This window comes from Gordionus sp. m RMFG-2023, chromosome 3 (genome assembly GCF_954871325.1).
Source record: "Gordionus sp. m RMFG-2023 chromosome 3, tfGorSpeb1-WG-v2, whole genome shotgun sequence".
In the NCBI taxonomy this organism is placed as follows: Eukaryota; Metazoa; Nematomorpha; class Gordioida; order Chordodea; family Parachordodidae; genus Gordionus; species Gordionus sp. m RMFG-2023.
This window is the reverse complement of record NC_088777.1, coordinates 27,636,410-27,655,259: the sequence shown is the minus strand read 5'-3', so window position 1 is coordinate 27,655,259 and position 18,850 is coordinate 27,636,410. Positions and strand designations below refer to the sequence as shown.

General features: G+C 28.8%; 1 protein-coding gene across 4 annotated transcripts in view; it reads right to left on the bottom strand.

Annotated features, from left to right (window-relative positions):
* Positions 1-18,290, bottom strand: part of LOC135925990 (methylosome subunit pICln-like) — an 81,948-nt gene extending 63,658 nt beyond the window's left edge. For 3 of the 4 annotated variants that reach the window (XM_065461617.1, XM_065461616.1, XM_065461618.1), the window contains exons 1-4: positions 18,138-18,290; positions 17,958-18,094; positions 17,714-17,893; positions 17,294-17,368 (exon numbers count right to left, since the gene is read on the bottom strand). In XM_065461617.1, the coding sequence (XP_065317689.1) occupies positions 17,294-17,368; positions 17,714-17,893; positions 17,958-18,094; positions 18,138-18,259 (514 nt within the window). In that variant the 5' untranslated portion in view covers positions 18,260-18,290. The remainder of the gene's footprint in view (positions 1-17,293; positions 17,369-17,713; positions 17,894-17,957; positions 18,095-18,137) is intronic. The other variant, XM_065461615.1, reaches the window with a different exon arrangement.
* Between the last annotated feature and the right edge of the window lie 560 nt (positions 18,291-18,850).

Genomic DNA, 18,850 nt, shown 5'->3' with positions numbered 1-18,850 from the left:
TAAATACACTAATTAAGCAATAAATAACGGCGAAAACCGGATGTTTAGTACTCCTATAGTTTTTGTTTTGGCACGTCGCTATTATTTGTTTATTTTTGTTTTTTTGTGAATAACTTTTTTTCCTTAAATTCGGCTACTATACGGATTAAAGCACTAACAAGCAGTAGCGAAGCGCTAAAAAATGATATAAGTTTCATCGTTAGTGCTTTCATAATTTTCTAGCCGAAATTTGACCTCTAAAAATTTCTTTAGCATTTTACAATTTTTTCATATGACGGTTAACAAAATTAATAACGGAATTTAAATACATTAATTATGCACTAAATAATGGCGAAAACCGGATGTTTAGTACTCCTATAGTTTTTGTTTTGGCACGTCGCCATTATTTGTTTATTTTTGTTTTTTTCGTGAATAACTTTTTATTCTTAAATTCGGCTACGGAACTGATTGAAGCACTAACATCTACTAACGAAGCACTAAAGAATGATATAAGTTTCATCGTTAGTGCTTCCAAAAGTTCGGCCAACTTCACGCCTAAATCGTGACGTCATAGTTTTTATTTTTTTTTATAAGGCGGTTAAGTAAATTAATAACGAAATTTAAATACACTAATTAAGCACTAAATAACGGCGAAAACCGGATGTTTAGTACTCCTATAGTTTTTGTTTTGGCAAGTGGCTATTATTTGTTTATTTTTGTTTTTTTGTGAATAACTTTTTATTCATAAATTCGGCTACAAAATGGATTGAAGCACTAACCTCTACTTACGAAGCACTAAAGAATGATATAAGTTTCATCGTTAGTGCTTCCAATCGACTTTTAAGCGTGAAGTTGGCACAAAATTTTATATTTGCTTATAACTTTTTTCCTTAAATTCGGCTACTATACGGATTGAAGCACTAACAAGCACTAACGAAGCACTAAAAAATGACATATGATTCATCGTTAGTGCTTCCAATCGTTCGGCCAACTTCACGGAGCTTTTTACCGGAAATAAGAAAACACTTGATATTTTTTAATTTTTTTAAATATTTTCCAACGTAAAATTTTAAGGGCTATAAAATGATATATAATTTGTAACTCTGTATTTTTTAAAATAACAAGATTTAATGAAATCACGCATTCGCGATTTTCGACTTTGAAGGCGTATATCTTTAAATCTGGTTGAGCTAGCACTTTAAAATTTTGATTTTATGAACATTACAACATAAATAACTAACATGTAAAGTTTCATTTATTTTTGAGATGGTCGACCGAATCGCTGGTTTATTTGTCATGGAATTACCCCATGGTGACATGTGGACTAATATCAATTTCTATTAGTGACTATCTTCTTGAATGGAGTAACACTTTACTTAAGGTATTCTCATAATTTTAATAAAATTAGTTGTTATTGAATAAAAAAGGGAAATGTTATACAAATACAATTGTTATATTGATCAAGAGCAGAAAAGAACCAATGCTTTAGGTACCAGGTCATTCCATGTGAAATCGATCAGGTTTCGTGGGTTCTCTCGAAACGAATGAAACTTTGTGTATTATTATATTTATATTAAGACCTAAGTAATATCATTCTTCTATCTATTTAGATCAGATGATATAGCTGGTCAAAGCTTAAAAAAATGGCCTCTTCGAAAAAATATAAATGATGAGGTTTTATTTGGTATAATTAGATAACCCTTAGATTCCTATTGAGATTGTTTTTTAATATATATTTGCGAAAAGAAGAAAGTTGGATAAAAAAGAAAGGTTCAATCGAAAAAGAATCCTCTTATCAAATAAGAAAAATCGTTTAAAAAATTTCTCAATTTTTTTAAATTTGTAAATTTTTATTTTTCCTTATTTTATATTTCTAACTTTTTGCGATCCCTTTAAGTCATTTTTAATCTTTAACTTTCTTATCTTTTCTCAATTTTTTTTTCTCTTCTGTTTTGTTTTATAAAAGTAATTTATTTATTTTCCCTATCATTTTTCTTCATTTCTTTATTTTTATGCCTTTTTTAGATCCTACATGACAATTTTTTGACTTTTTATAATTATTTATCCTAATATTTTTATTTTTTATCATTTCATTTTTATATCTCTTTGGCAATCAAAATTATTTTTATTAATAATTTTTGCATATCAAATTATATCACTACAAATTATGAATTAAATTGTTTGGTAAATCATGTACTTTTTAAAATTAAATAAATTTTAACTAAAATACCAAACGATATGTAAATTAATAAAATTTAATCATAAATTTTTATCTTTGGAATTTAATATTTATACAAACATTCATATCCTCTGAGTAAGTAAATATTTTTTTGTAATTATTTTGAATATTATATCCTTTTATCTATGAATAATTAAAGCTAAAAATGAGGTAAATGTTATAATCTAAATAATTTCAGACATTTTATCATTGATTCGATTTGATGAGTTTTTCTAAAAAATTCTTTTATTTTAAAAAATAAAATCATAAAGATAACTCTAATAAACGACGCGTAAAAAAAGAATAGCATCATAAATATAGCATGTTTTAAAGTAAGCTATTATAAAACTGTGACAAATATAAAATACTCCCATCTCAAAAATGGTAAATAATAGTTTATCCAAAGAAGGCTTAGGTGTACACAGGAAATTAATCGAGAACAGTAAGAATATGATTGTATAAATTTGAATTGCCGAGATATGATGTAGAAATAACAAAAATGATACCAAGGTTACCATCTGAATTTAAGTATACGTTCAGTTAGAGAAAATACAAAATCAAATATTGAGATTGGCAAAAGTATGTGATGGTTTGTGGATGAAGCCTATATGAAAGAAAAATTAATCTTACCAATGAGAGCAGATTTTTTGTCCGGGGGAGATGAGAGAGAATGAGGGGCTAAGAATAAGAAAATTCGATAGGACACTGTTGGCTGCAATGGGTAGGGTGAAAATAGTAGCAACATTGGGTGAAAGGGTAGAAATATTAGATTTATAGGTGATTAATCATAATATAGAAGCAGTGTAGGGCTGGGACTGGATCACTAGAGGTATAGTTTTTGGGGAGTATTTTCATGGTGGGGCATATTTGAACCAATAATTAGTGAGGAATATACCGTTATGACGTTGAGGGAGAATGTGTTACCAAGATTTGAGACTATTTGTAATGGGAAGTAAGAGAAAATAATTTTAGGAGCGAAATTAGGGGCGATAATTTTAGGAGCTAAACAAGGGAAAATAATACTAGGAGCGAAACAAGGGGGGAAGAGGATGGAGGGGAGGATTCCTGGGGTGAAATAAGGAAGAATAATTCCAAAGAGAAAATAGTTAAAAATTACCCAGGGAACGTTGGACTTGTCAAAGAGAATGTGATATTAATAGAAGGGAGGAGAAAGGAAAGAGGGGGAATGGGATGTATGACAGCATCAAGAGAGGGGAGTAATGCTGAGACGTGGCACGGTGACGAGGAGTTGCTACTTAATGAAAAACATGGAGGGAAATGGAAATGACCAAAGTGCAAGAAGGAGTTCGGAGATTAGTACAAAATTATCAGGAAATTTTCAACGAGGATTTGGGATGCCTTAGAGATTAAGAAGTGGATATTAAATAAAAGGAAGGTTGTATTCCAAAATTTTATGCGTTACAAAGGATACTGTTTGAATGGAGAAAGAAAGTAGAAATAGAATTGGATCAGGTACAAGTGAATGGACGACCCCGCTGGTACCTGTGAAAAAAGCCAATGGAACACTCCATCTATGCGCAGATTTTCGAGTTTCACTAAATCCGCAGGTTAGTTGCCAAGAATTGAAGAAATATTGGCTAATTTAAAGGGAAGCCTTTAATTTTCAAAAGTGGATTTCTTTAATGCATATCTGCAACTACGTGTAAAACCGGAAGTTAAGAAATTATTAACTATTACTATGCATAAGGGATTGTTTGCATTTTGTAGATTACCATTTGGACTTCTTGTCTCTGCTCCGATATTTCAGAGGACAATGGCTGCCGTCCAGGGAATGGAGGAACTGATGATGTGTTGGTGGCTGGCAGAACTCCCGAACAACATGAACGGAGAGTGGAGGAAGTATTTCGGAGATTAAGAGAAAAAAAATTGCGGGCAAGTGAGGAGAGAAGTGTGTTGGGAGTTATGGAGGTGACATATCTAGGGCACAAAATTAAAGGAGAGGAGGTGAGACCCTTGGACAAGAATATGACAGGGAGTTATAATATGATAAGACCTAATAATAAATGCAGAAGTGCAAGTCTTTTTGGGAATAGTCAACTATTACCATAGGTTCGTGGAAAAATTTGCACAGATAGCAGCACCATTATATCAATTGTTGAAGAAAAGAGAGAAATTTGAATGGACATATGAACAGAGGAGGCCTTTAAAGAGTTGAAAAGCAGAATTGGAAAAGAACCTATTTTAGTGTGCTTTAATAATGAATTGAAAATGCTATTAGCTGTGGATGCATCTAATAAAGGTGTAGAAGGAGCTTTGTTGCATTGTATTGATGAATTAGAAAAACCAGTGTTATTTTCCTCAAGGATTTTTAGAGAAGTGGAGATCAGGTATTCTGTGATTGAGCAGAAAGCGTTAGCCGTCATTTTTGGATTAACAAAATGTCGAGAATATCTAATTGGACGCAGATTTGTTATTTACAAGGACCATAAACCGCTTGTACATCTATTTAAAATGGATAACAAGGAATTAATGATATCGCCCAAGTTACAAAGATGGTTATTGCTAGTGTGCAGTTTTGATGTTCAAGTGAAATATCGACGAGGAAGAGAAACTATTTACCGAACATTTCATCTAGGTGTGGAGCTGGAGAAGACTTCGGGGAGAAACAAGAAATGAGTAAATAATGATTAGGACGATGGCTGGAATATCCAGAGGGGTGCCAGTGACCTGGGAAGAAATTAAAAAGGTGATTTTAAAAGATCGGGAATAGAGACGAGTCAAGGCGTGCCTAAAAGGATGAAACATGGCAGGATGGAGATAAAACGTTTAAACATATAGAAAAGGAATTGGCAATAAAAAGATGAAAACTTAATGCGATGAAGTCAGAGTGTTATATGTCGATGATTAATCCTGGACATCAAGGAATGGAGAGAATGAAACAATGGGGACAGGAATTGGTAGCCGGGAATAAATAAAGTTATAGAAGATGTCAGTCAAGGGTGTTTTCGATGCAATGCCTGGGCTCCTATGTTTCGAAAAGAAAGGGAAAGTCTGTGGCCGAAAGCAACTCAGCAGTGGGAACGCATCCACTTACACTTTTTCGACTTTGAAGATAAGATGTATATATTCGTAATTGATGCATTTTCAAAGTGGGTGGAGTATGAGGAAGTAAGAGGATTAACAACTCGGGTAATGATAAAAACATTGAAAAATCTATGGGCAAAATTCGATGTTGCTACCATAATAGTATCGGATGGAGGGCCAGCTTTTATTAGTAGACAATTCAAGGTCTTTCGTGCAGAAACTGGAGCGAAACACATTTTGGCGCCACCGCATCACCCAAGAGTTCGAATGAACAGGCGGAGAGGATGGTAGCTATGGTAAAAAGTTGGTTGAAGAAAGCAAAGGAAGCTAGTAGTGCACGGGCTGTCTGTAGCCCAACCCGACCCATCCGAGTCTTGGGCTCGGGTCAGGTTCAGACATTAAAAATTGGGCTCGGGTCGGGTAGTAAAAGCTGTCCGACCCGAAACCTGACCCGATACGAAAAAAATATTTATATAAATATCGTAAATAATCATTATAATTCATAATGTCAATTATAAAACCATATCATATTTTATTTATCACATTTTATCCTTAGAATGTCAATCAGATTAACATGTCATTATCAATTATTATTTTATAATTTACATAACAACCATATACCAAACCAAACTATTTTATGTGATTATATTTTAGTACATTGCATTGCATAGTTAACGATATTATTATATACTTTACTTTAAGTTAAATAAAATATATTTTACTAATATCAATTTAATTAAATAGCATATTTTCATATTAAAAAACTATTTCAATGGATGCAAAATTAAAAAAATTTGTGAAAATATTAGGAGTAATGAATATGATGAAAGGGAAAATGACAAGGGCAAATCTGAGGTCTGGAAAAAGTTTTCATTTATATATGATGAAATAAAAGAAAAACTTAATTATGTAGTTGCAATTTTTGCAAATATTTTCTTATAATTCTATAACAACTTACATAAAATATATATTATTAAATTATTTTAGGCATAAATCAACTAAAAGGCATAAATGCGTATTTACAATAGAGAGTAAAAAGACTCAATGAACAATTGATAGCTTTTTTGGTAGTGATTCCAAAAAACTCAAAAGTTATGCCAAATTAAAAAAAATAGTGTACAAAGCACCATGTTTTGTGGACGTGATTTGAGACCATTTGATGCAATTCATGGGGAAGGCTTTGTCGATTGTTGCCAAAATTGGCTCAATATATGGAAATATTAATGTTAAAAGCATCATTCCAAATCCCACCACAATTTCTAGATATTTAATAGATACTATTGATGGTATACGCAATAAATTATTTCCGAAATTAAACGCAATATGAAAAAGGGTCGATGTGTTGATAACAAATATATGAAAACATGGTTAAATTATTTATAATTTTTAAATTCGATTTTATTTTAACTTTCTTATAATATTTTTTAATAAAATGCAACTTAATATATATATCTTGATTAGATTATGGCCGTCAAATAAAGGTTCAATATAGAATAGCCACAATGAGACGAAGTTGGATCTTTGAAGTAGACCTGTGCGCCGCCGGTATTTTTATTCACGCCGAAAAAGCCGCCAATTGAGATCAGCGATGCGAGCCGGCTCGCCACCGATTTTTATTATGGCGGCGGCACGACATGTGTAATTTCTAGAAAGCATATTAATTATATTTATATATTAAATTATTATTATTTTAATTTGAATACTAACATTAATAAAATTAAAATATGATTTGTATTCTTTTGCTATATATAATAGACTAGTGTATATCATTTACATTCATTCATATATTTTATTTCCACAAACAATTCATATTAATTATTTTTATGGACTTGCACGTTTCAAACCACCCTATATACAATTATGAAATAACAACTCTCTCTACTAATCATAAATCAAGTTATGTCTGGAGGTACTTTGGAAATCTTATTTTGAAGAATGAAAATAAGAAAAGCACAATAATGCCTGATTATATTTATTGTGAACCTTTTTGCTTAAAATTGGCGAAAAAAGATGAGGAAGATTCGAATAAACATAATTCATTTTCACAGTAATTTAATTTTATTTTAGACTTATATTTATATATATTTTATATTTTAGTTATGAGATAAAATTTTTTAGTAAAAATATAAGTACAAGCAATCTATCTAGACACCTCACCAATTATCACAAACTAAGAGAAAAAATGAATAATAATAAATCCATTCAAAATCTAAAAATGTTATTAAAGCCAACACCAAGATGCAGCAACAATATGAAAGATAAAAAATGGCTCTTAGGTTAGTATTATTGTTTATTATTATTCATTTAAAATTTTTAACTGGTTTGTTAAATTAATTTTATAAAACTTTATTTTGAAAGGTACTACTAAATCAAATTCATCATTTGTTTCATTCCAACTCTAATTATTATATTTTTTAAATGTCTTTTTAATGTAAAAACTTAATATATAATTTATTAAATTAATTATGTAAAACTTTAATTTGAAAGTTAAAACTAAATCAAATTTATAATTTGTTTCATTCCAACTCTAATTATTTTGTTTTTAATTTTAAAATATAAACTTAATATAAACTAAATATATAATTTATTAAATTAATTATGTAATATTTTGAAAGTTAAAACTATGTCTAATTTATAATTTGTTTCATTCCAGCTCTAATTATTTTCATGTTTTTAAATATCTTTTTAATGTTTAAAATAAATATGAAATCTAACAGGGCGAAATTATGTTTTGATGTGCTGCTTAGATTTAATGCCATTTGATTCTATAAACAATAAAAGAATGACAGACTTTCTGAAGGTTTAAAATTTATATAAAATGATTATTAAAAAATAAATTGTTCAAAAATTAGAAATATAAGATAATTGATTCCTCGTCAGAATTGGCAAATAGGACAACCATTAGTCGGGGTGCACTAGATGATGTTTATTTATCTTAAAAGGCGCATGTTTTAAATTTGATTGATTCTGGACCAAAAATTTGTTCTATCACTTTGATTTATGGACCGATCATTTCAAGCGTCGATTATATCACATTTGTCTTCATCATTTAGATGAAAATTTTGATAAATATTTTACCCTAGCAGCTAGAAATGTGACTCAAAAGCATACTGGGGAAACAATATTATCTGAGATTGATAGTATTGAAGAGGAGTTCCATTTAAAAGCCAAAATAATACAAATAGTAACTGATGCTGGGGCCTATGTCGAAATAAGAATTAGGGGATTATGAGCATCAATTATGCTTAGGGCATGGACTTCATAATTTGGTTACAGTTGATGGCATAAAAAAAGTTACCAAAATTGATATTCTCATTAAAAAAATTAGAGAAATTATTTCAGCCCTCAGATATCGAGTAGATGATTTGGAATCTGAAATTGAAGCTGAACATGGTAAATGTCTGCAGTCAATTTATGAGACAGGTAATATCTTGGATATTGATGATTCTGATCCATACGTTGATGACCATTTTGATATGTCTGATGTATCAGATAATAGAAATGGCATTGCACCAACCAATCCAATTAATAAACTGTAAAATTAAATTGCCCTACTCGCTGGCATAGCATATTAATTATGCTTGAAACTGTTCATAGTGTAAACAAAATTCCTATAAATAATGTTTTAAATAAAATAGGAAAACAATCTTTTAAACTCTTTTATAATGAATGGGATATGATAGATGAGCTTTACGCAGTATTAAATCCATTCCGAGAGTCGGTGGAATTTCTTTTCTCCCAAAAAGAATCTACAATAAACTCAGGTTTATTATTTTGCAGTGAAATAGAAGCTCATATACAAATCAATAGATCTGGTTGCTAAGATATGCTTATAAGAAAATATGAAAAAAAAGCTTGACAATAGGTTTCCGATCACTGAACTTCAAGTTATTTATATTTTTATTAATAAAATTATATTCTAAACATTAGATATTAGCAACTCTACTTGATCTAAGATTTTAAAATCTCAATATTGTTTCCCAATATTTAAATTTAAATTCAACGACATCATTGCAATTTCTAATACAACATTTAAAACTTTTAGAGCATGATAGAAATGCTCAGAGTGAAATTCAAGTTGAGAATGGTACATCATGCTCTTATATAGCGAAATTAGCTCGAAAACATTCCCTTCCTATTAACGGTTATAACAATAACTAATCTTGAACAAGAATGCCATATTTTGCTCAGCCAAAATATTATCCCAGAAGAGGATGCTTTGCTCTTTTGGAAGAAAAAGTGACTGGAACTTCCTATGCTTGCTAATTTAGCTAGGAAGGTTCTTTTCGTACCTGCAACCAGTACACCCAGCGAAAGAATTTTTTCCATTGCTGGATTAATACTCAATGCTAAAAGAGTTCTTTATGTCCCACAAATCTTGATAAAATACTGTTTATTCATGACAATTATAATTTTGCTAAATCTGAATTCTGACTTATTATATTTCATACTTTATATTTTGCTTGCATTCCAAATTTATTTTAATTATAATAAAAATCAATAGAATATTTCTTATATGTGTTGTTGATATGACTCTGATTGAGTAAAAATAAAAATACAATTCCTTAGTCTATTTCTGAGAATGAGAAAATACATAAATTTAAATTGGAGTGAGACAGGAAATAATTTAAGATCAATTAAACTATGTTAACAATGTGTTAGAAAAGATCGCCTAAATAAATTATAAAAAATGTAATACATTAATTTATAAACTAAATTCATTAAAAAATATATTGATTTATAAATTAAATTTATTAAAAAAAATTTAAAATAAATATTACACCGCCGCCGAAAATTTAGTAGGTGGAGGCGAAATTGGCGCGTTGCCAAACGCTGATAAAAATTTTTACCACTGCCGTTGATTGGGACATCGGCGCACAGGTCTGATATAGAGATTCATTTCATCATAGCACCACGGCACACGACATTGCATAGATTCTCCCTATGAAGAGAACGGCGACCAAGGATGGAGGAAAAACCCAAGAGTATCCGCCTAGTTAGGGTAGATTATCGACGTTGCTTAGGGTGCAGTGAGCGTGGACATATAAGACACATGTGTCTATAAAATAGCGAAGGCAGGTTAGGGATTCAGAATCAATGGGGCTGCTGGTACCGGAATCCTGGCAAAAGGGAGAGTCGGCCAAGCCAACGTCCAAAGAACACGGAGTGTCTTCTGCCACAAATGTAACAAACAATGAAATAATACTAGAGCCCGATGAGCGACGGGAACAGAGTAGAGGGATGGTGGTCACAACAATATGCCAAGCTACAAACTGCAGAGTCCAGTTGAGACAGAGGCCTGGTAAGAGTTAGCGAGGCTAGATGGAAGTAAGGAGGAGCATATGGACGAGTGGATGGAAGGAGAGAAGAAAATGGGATAACAAGCGCAGATTGGAAGTTGGGAAACCTCTTGGAATACATTTTGTCGGATGCAGAGAGGGAGGAATCAGATTTTTTGAGGAGGTGTGGTGTTTGGCAGTTTGATAAATTAGTTTTTATTATTATCGCGACAAGTGGAAATGTCATTTAGCTCATTATCGACAAATTTAAAGTTTATTAATAGTTTATGTTATCAAATATATTATCGCAATAAAGAAAAATAAAAACGATAATAATTGATTTTTTTATTATTATTGTTTTTTATAATAATAAATAGTGAATATTAGAACAATAAAATTATTGTCTGTTTTCGTTTTAAAAAAAGAAGAATATGTTTTATTTTCAGATTTTCAAGGAGTAAAAAAAAGAAAAAGAAAATCGCAAGAAAAAAAAGGAAAAAATAAAGTAAACCCTAAAATAAAATAACCGATTCCCATTTGTCTCCCACATAGTTAATAACTATCGATTTTTTGTTAACTTAATATTATAGATATTCTGCCAACTTTTAATGAGTAAATTATAAATTTCGTGTAAAATAAAAATTTTCAATAAATGAAATGAGAATTCACTCAAAAAACGATAAAAATAGGGATTTTGATATTTTTTTATATTTTGTTCAATTTGAATGAGAACAAAATAAAAAAATGATTTTTACATATTTTATGCTCTCATAATTAAGAGTTTCTGTTCGAGAACAAAGGAAAATCCTTTATAAAAGAATGATAAAAATTGCATTTGTATCCATTTAAAAAGTATATTTCAAGAACTCTATAAAACAGAGTATGATAATATTAGGGCAGTATATATAACGATTGAGAATCAAGGGGAAATATTAAATTCAAATTATTTGACAAAATTAGCAACTAAATATTCAACAAGTAAAAATTATGATTCCACAAGTAATTTAGATAAAGATTGTAATATTCTTCTCGGAAAACGCCATTCACAAGATATGGATGTTCTAAATTTCTAGAGAAGAGGATGAAACTTCCTAATTTTTCCATGCTAGCTAAAAAATTTCTTCATGTTCTAGCAACTAGCATGCTTAGTGAAAGAGTTTTCACCACTGCTGGGTTGACGTTAAATTCAATGAGATCATCATTATGTCCCGAAAATTTAAAAATTATTTTCACATATGATAATTATAAAATTATCGATTTTATGAGTTTTCTTAATGATCTAAATTATGCCAAGATATCTATTTTAATATAATTTTTCTTAAAAAAATTAACTAGCAATAAATTTACAATGGTGTACCGATTTACACTGCCTATGATAACGGTGACCAGAAATTGGCACACTGCCAGCAGCCAGATTTTTAAGCTCGTCCAAACCAACAATAGTTTCATTGGTGTGCAGGTCTATTTATATCCATTCTTTTCTGTCATGTTTCCAAAAGCTTTTCCCTGTATTCAACTTATATTTATAAATCAAATGCTGGTTGTGTACACCAGTTACCAGGTCTAAATTTTCAAATCATGTAGAAAAAAACAAATTAAAGTGGTTTATTAAAGAAGGATATGATTGTGTTATTGGGTAAAACATGTTTATCAAAAATTAACCTCAAATAATAAGATGTAGAATTCTGAAAATTTTAGGTTAAGGTGGGGACTATGAGGAAATTATTGCTGATTCACAACAACAAATTAGACATATTTATTATTTATTTCAAATTTTATTATAAAAAAAATTAAACAAATGGGTTATTCCATGTCAAATGAGCAAAAAAATCAAGATTTTCGGCCGACCCCTTTCAATTTCGATAAAAAGTTGTAGACTGGTTATATATGTTCTTATTAGATTATAAACAAAATTTTAGCGCATTAGCAACTATATTAGCCGAGATAATCGGGGTTAAAGGTCCAAAAAACGCCTTTTTTTGCTTTTTACTGATGTCAAATAATTAGTTTTTAATTTAAAACTAAATATGATCAAATATTGAATCTAATATCAATAGCTAAGTTAATAATTTATGATTATGACGAAAACATCAAAATTAATTTTTTATAAAATATGGGTCATCTTATGGTCAGTTGAAAACTTGAAATTAATATTTCGAAATGTATATGATCTCCGATTTTTATTTTTTTTAAGAAATATTATCCGTTTACTATTTTTTTAATAATTTCTTCAACAATTAGCATGGCTGGATATTTATTTTAAAAAATATTGCGATTTTTATACTTTAAAAAAAATAGATGGCGCTATATATAATAGTTTTAATATGTTAAAATTCATTTTTTTTATTGATTAAAAATATTTTAATGTATAATATATCATAAAATTAGATTATATAACTTTGTAAACCTTATTCCCTTGAGATATTCGCAGGATAAAAATTTTTAATAATTTTTTTAATATTTCAATGTAAATTAAAAATAATTAAAAAATCCGACTAACATGCGAACAAAAAAGCAGGATTAAAGGAGTGCAGGAAAATTATTAAGGGAAAAATCGAAAATCATATAATTACCCGGCCTACCCCCCATCCCCCCCTCCAGACTAAGTCATACCCATCAAGACCAAGAATGTTATAAAATTGTCATTAACCAGAAAATTTCAAAGATTTTTAAAAAAATTTTAAGCGATATAATTAACAAAAAATTAACTAGTTATAAAATTTTGGGTATCAAATGAATTTGAGCATTCTCTATAAAATTTTTGATCAAAGTCTTTGAATTTTGAGCATATGTTTAACACTGAAAAAATTAATAAAAGTAAGTCAGCTGTTTTTATCTTTTCTTAAAATTATTAAAAATAAACTGATTAGCAAAATTAATTAGCGAATTTAATCGATAAATCACAGTTGCTAAAAATACAAATTGATTTCTTTAATATTTTTTCACAAACACCGATTCATATCTTTTACATATAAATATTTTTACTTGTCGTTTAAAAATAAATAAATTTTTTTAAATGAAACCCTTAAAAGATAAGATAAAATGTTGCAATCCACTGAATAAAGTTAATCATAAAAATTTAAAAAAAAATTTAAGATCAGTTCTTCCATGGATGCTTAATATAAATAATCATTTATATCTTCAACAAAAAATATGTAATTCGTGCCGATACCAGTTAAGTAAAATTGGTCCACATATTCCCGAAGAATTTATATCCCCAATAACCCATAATCAGGATGCCTTTGAATCGATTAATGAAACATTACACAATATTGGAGAATCACCAATTAAAAGAAAACGTTTAATGGAGAAAAAATATCCTAAAAATAAAATTCAAAAGATTGAAAAAGCAATAAAGAGTAAGGTTTTAGAAATATCTGATTCCGAGATTGATAGTCCAATGAAAGAGGAAATTCTTATTATATATTAAAGGATAACTTTGATAAATTATCAAAAAATCAACAATATCAAATTCTTACAATTTTGCCTCAAGGATGGAGTGTAAATAAAATTCAAAAGGAATTCAACGTAACATCATACATGGCAAGAAAATCTAAAATGATGGTAAAAGAAAGTGGAATTCTTTCATTTCCAAAACATAAGGCAGGAAAGACACTAAACGAAAAAACATTTAAACTCGTCAAGGATTTTTATAGTTCTGATGAAATAAGCCGACTCATGCCAGGAATAAAAGATTGTGTATCTGTTAAAGGCGAGAAAGAACCAGTTCAAAAAAGACTTATATTAAATAATCTTAAAGAAATATTCAAGATGTTTAAGGAAGAATACCCAAATATATCAATTGGATTCTCTAAATTTGCCGAACTTAGACCAAAAAACTGTATTTTAGTTGGAGCTAGTGGCACACACACTGTTTGTGTCTGCGCTATTCATCAGAATGTGAAATTAATGACAAATGTAATAGCTGAAATTACAGCAGGAGAAGATTACTGTATAAATTCTTACAACTATCTATTGGCGCAAATTATTTGTAATCCATCTCAGCCAAAATGTTATTTAACAAATTGTGATCAATGCCCTGGTATAGAATCTCTTAAGGGACAATTATACCAATTGTTTCAAAGAAATCGTATAGAATATGTCACGTTTAAACAATGGATCACGGTGGATAGAACAAATCTTGAAACTATTATAAAGTCCGTTGATGATTTCATCGATTATTTATTAGAAAAAGTTCAAATTTTACTGCGTCACTCGTTTATAGCTAAACAACAAAGTTTATTTTTGAAGAATTCCAAAGAAAATTTAAAAGATGGGGAATTTTTAACAATTCTAGATTATTCTGAAAATTATTCCTTCATTTTACAAGATGAAGTTCAGGGATTTCATTGGAACAACGTGCAGGCCACTATACATCCATTTGTAGCATATTATAAATCTGGAGAAGATTTAAAAAATATAAATTTTGTTATTATATCCGAATCATTAAACCATAATACTAGTGCAGTCCACCTTTACCAAAAAAATTTCTTAATTTCTTAACAGTCAAATTTAATTCTAAACCAGAAAAAATAATATATTTTTCAGATGGAGCCGCGTCTCAATACAAGAATCGCAAAAATTTTCTGAACATATGCCTTCATAAATATGATTTTAATATTCCTGCCGAATGGCATTTCTTTGCCACTGCTCATGGCAAAAATGCATGTGACGGTATCGGGGGAACTGTCAAAAGATTAGTTGCCAGAGCTAGTCTTCAAAGGCCAAATAAAAATCAAATCCTAACCCCATTAGAATTATATAATTATGCTAAAGAAAATATTAATGGAATTCAATTTGAATATATATCCAATCAAGAATATATCGAAGGGGAATTAGCCCTTCGCAAAAGATTTAATTCTGCGCTGCCCATACATGGGACCTTAAAAATTCACGGGGTTATTCCCATTGATCAAAATAGACTAAAAACCAAAATATATTCAAATTCTAAAAAATATAATATAAAACAAGTTTCGTTTTTAAATGAAAAAATTATATTTAAAAATATTAATGGATATGTAACATGTGTATATGATGATAAATGGTGGTTAGGATATATAATCGATAAATATGATACAAATGAAGAAGTAAAAATCCGATTTTTACACCCTTGTGGACCTTCAGCCTCATTTAAATTTCCCCTGAAAGATGATATTTTAGTGTTACCTAAATCTCATATTCTTTCGCTGGTCAATCCTTCTACTCCCACCGGTCGAACATATATATTATCTCCTGAAGAAATCTCACAAGCTAGCCAGGCTTTGTGTTCCTTTAGATGAAGTAAGATTTAATTAATTTATAAACTATCTTAATTAGGCTAAATTTGTGAAGATTTTAAAAATTTATGATCTGAATTACAAATAAATATATATAATGGACATTGTAATCGATTTAGTATGATATATATACATTAAAATATTTTTAATCAATAAAAAAATGAATTTTAACATATTAAAACTATTATATATAGCGCCATCTATTTTTTTTAAAGTATAAAAATCGCAATATTTTTTAAAATAAATATCCAGCCATGCTAATTGTTGAAGAAATTATTAAAAAAATAGTAAGCGGATAATATTTCTTAAAAAAATTAAAAATCGGAGATCATATACATTTCGAAATATTAATTTCAAGTTTTCAACTGACCATAAGATGACCCATATTTTATCAAAAATTAATTTTGATGTTTTTGCCATAATCATAAATTATTAACTTAGCTATTGATATTATATTCAATATTTGATCATATTTAGTTTAAAATTAAAAACTAGTTATTTAACATCAGTAAAAAGCAAAAAAAGACGTTTTTTAGACCTTTAACCCCAAATATCTCCGCTAATATAGTTGCTCATCCGCTAAAATTTTATTTCTAATCTAATGGGAACATATATAACCAGCCTACGATTTTTCATCAAAATCGAAAGGGGTCGGCCGAAAAGTGATTGATTTGACATGGAATGACCCAAATACTGTTTATACACATTATTAATTACATTTTAAAATGCTAAAAATTTTAATGTGGTGAACATTTTAAAGGTGCAGGAGAATTCTGCAAAGAATGCCAAGTTTTGCAGTAGTTGCTTTAGAGGAAAAAATTGTTGAAGGCCAGCTAGTGAGGGGTCCTGGCACTGTGTGCATTTTGACACATGGTTATTTTAAACACCATCTTCTACTTTAGAATTGACAGTTAATAAAGATTAGGGCTAGATCAATTTATTATTTCTTGAATGGTAGTTTTGTAGAACAGTTAACTTTATTCCCTAAAGAAAAATTACATTGTGGATATCCTTGCTTATAATATTCAATTATCATATTACTTATCTTTTTATCTAATGATTTCCCATACATCATTTAACAATATTATAAAATATATGCAGACAAATAATCATTTTAAAAAATTTAATTTATAAAAGATAAAAAATTTTACTTTATTATAAGATGGACAATTTATTTGTAATTTATATTTAAACTTATTTTTAATATTTTTATTATATAAATTAATACCTTTCTAATATTTATAGAATATAAATACATAAATACATTTATTTAAATTAATTATCATTCATTACAAATTGGGAACTTCATATGCATTTCAAGCCAAATAGAAATTTGACCAATTTGACATTTGAAATGCATTTATTTTTGTAAAAAATTAATATATTAATTAATTTCAACATGTATGTATAGATACATTAAAAGGATTAATACCTATATTTAATATAAATATTAACTTTTTAAATATTATAAAATAAATCAATTTAACTATATAAACCTTCATTAGTTAGTGGTTCCTCTGGATCTGGATTCAACCTTTGAAATTCCTTGATACTTTGATAAAGAGAATCCACTTTTTAAAAATAACATCAAATATATTATATTTTTGTTAGTGTTGCCACTAATTCAATTAGATGTGCCCAAAGTAAGCCAAAATAATGTGAGGATAGTTTTTTTATTTGATTCTTAGCTTTATTTTTTAGACATGCTTAATTTAATTTAGGCAAGTCTAGATATTAATAATATATTGGTAAATTTTTGGCATGCTTTGATACTCCTATAGCTATGCTAATTATTCAAGTAGAATATTTATTTTTATATTTCACTTAAATAAATTTTAGATCCTAAACAAAAATAATTAAGATATTATTTACTATAAATAATTAGAATATAAATGCAGTCAAAAATCATTTTTTACATGTTCCTTTATCTAAGGGAGCTAAATATATATTTGTATTTTCATATTCATTATCAGAATCATTATCATTGTGTAACAATCCTTCATTAAAATCAAATGACGTTGAATTTATATGATTTTGGTTATCCGTTGTTGTATCGATATATATACTATCTGATATATTCAGCATGTCACATAAATCTAAATAATTTGAAATAATATATCATAAAACAATAATGTAAATTTAAATCATAAAATGATATACTTTGGATTTTTTTATTGTAAAATAAACATAAACATTCTTCAGATATTCGTGACTTATCTCTACTGATTCCATGTGCTGAGAGATGTAAATAACTAAGAGTTATACCTTTGTTATCACTATTCACCCATATTATATTTCTTTTAATAAATAAGTTAAATAAATTTAGTGACATTAGTAAACTTTGTGTTGATCAAGAGATTTCCTTTGCCAAAACTTATCTCGTCAAGATATAATGTTGTATCTTTCTGCCTTATTAAATGACCTTGTGAATGGGATATATTATTTTCAACTAAGATAACCATTTTACAAAACAACACGATAAGAAATTAAGTATAGATGAAAATATTCAATTTTTTATAAATAAATATTTTAAAAAGTTGGTTTTATTAAAAAAAACTATTAGAATGTCATGAAGACAAACGTAATCATCAGTATATATTTTTATCATATATTCATTCTAAGTATTCAAAATTCAAATAAAATTATACATTTTAAGATAACAATTAATCATCAATTATCATAGGCTCTATTTTTTTTAAATATTATAATAAATACTAATTTATTACATTTCCTCCAAATATATTTTAGTTAAATTTCCTCAATAAACCTCTTTGTTAATTTACGGTTTCTTGATAAACAACGTAAAGTAGTATACCACCTGCTACATTTACTCGCGAAATTATTTTTGTAACTTCCATTGAACTAATGTTGTTAAATGGTTTTTTTCGACCACGACCCCGAGTCGAAGTCGTAAAAATTGGCCCGACCCAGAGCCAGGGTCGAAAAATCGACCACGACACAGCCCGACCCATTATGCCTGTTGAGCCGACCCGGGTTGGCATACTGGGTCGGCCTGCTGGGTCGACTTGTTGGGTCTGCCTGCTGGGTCGACT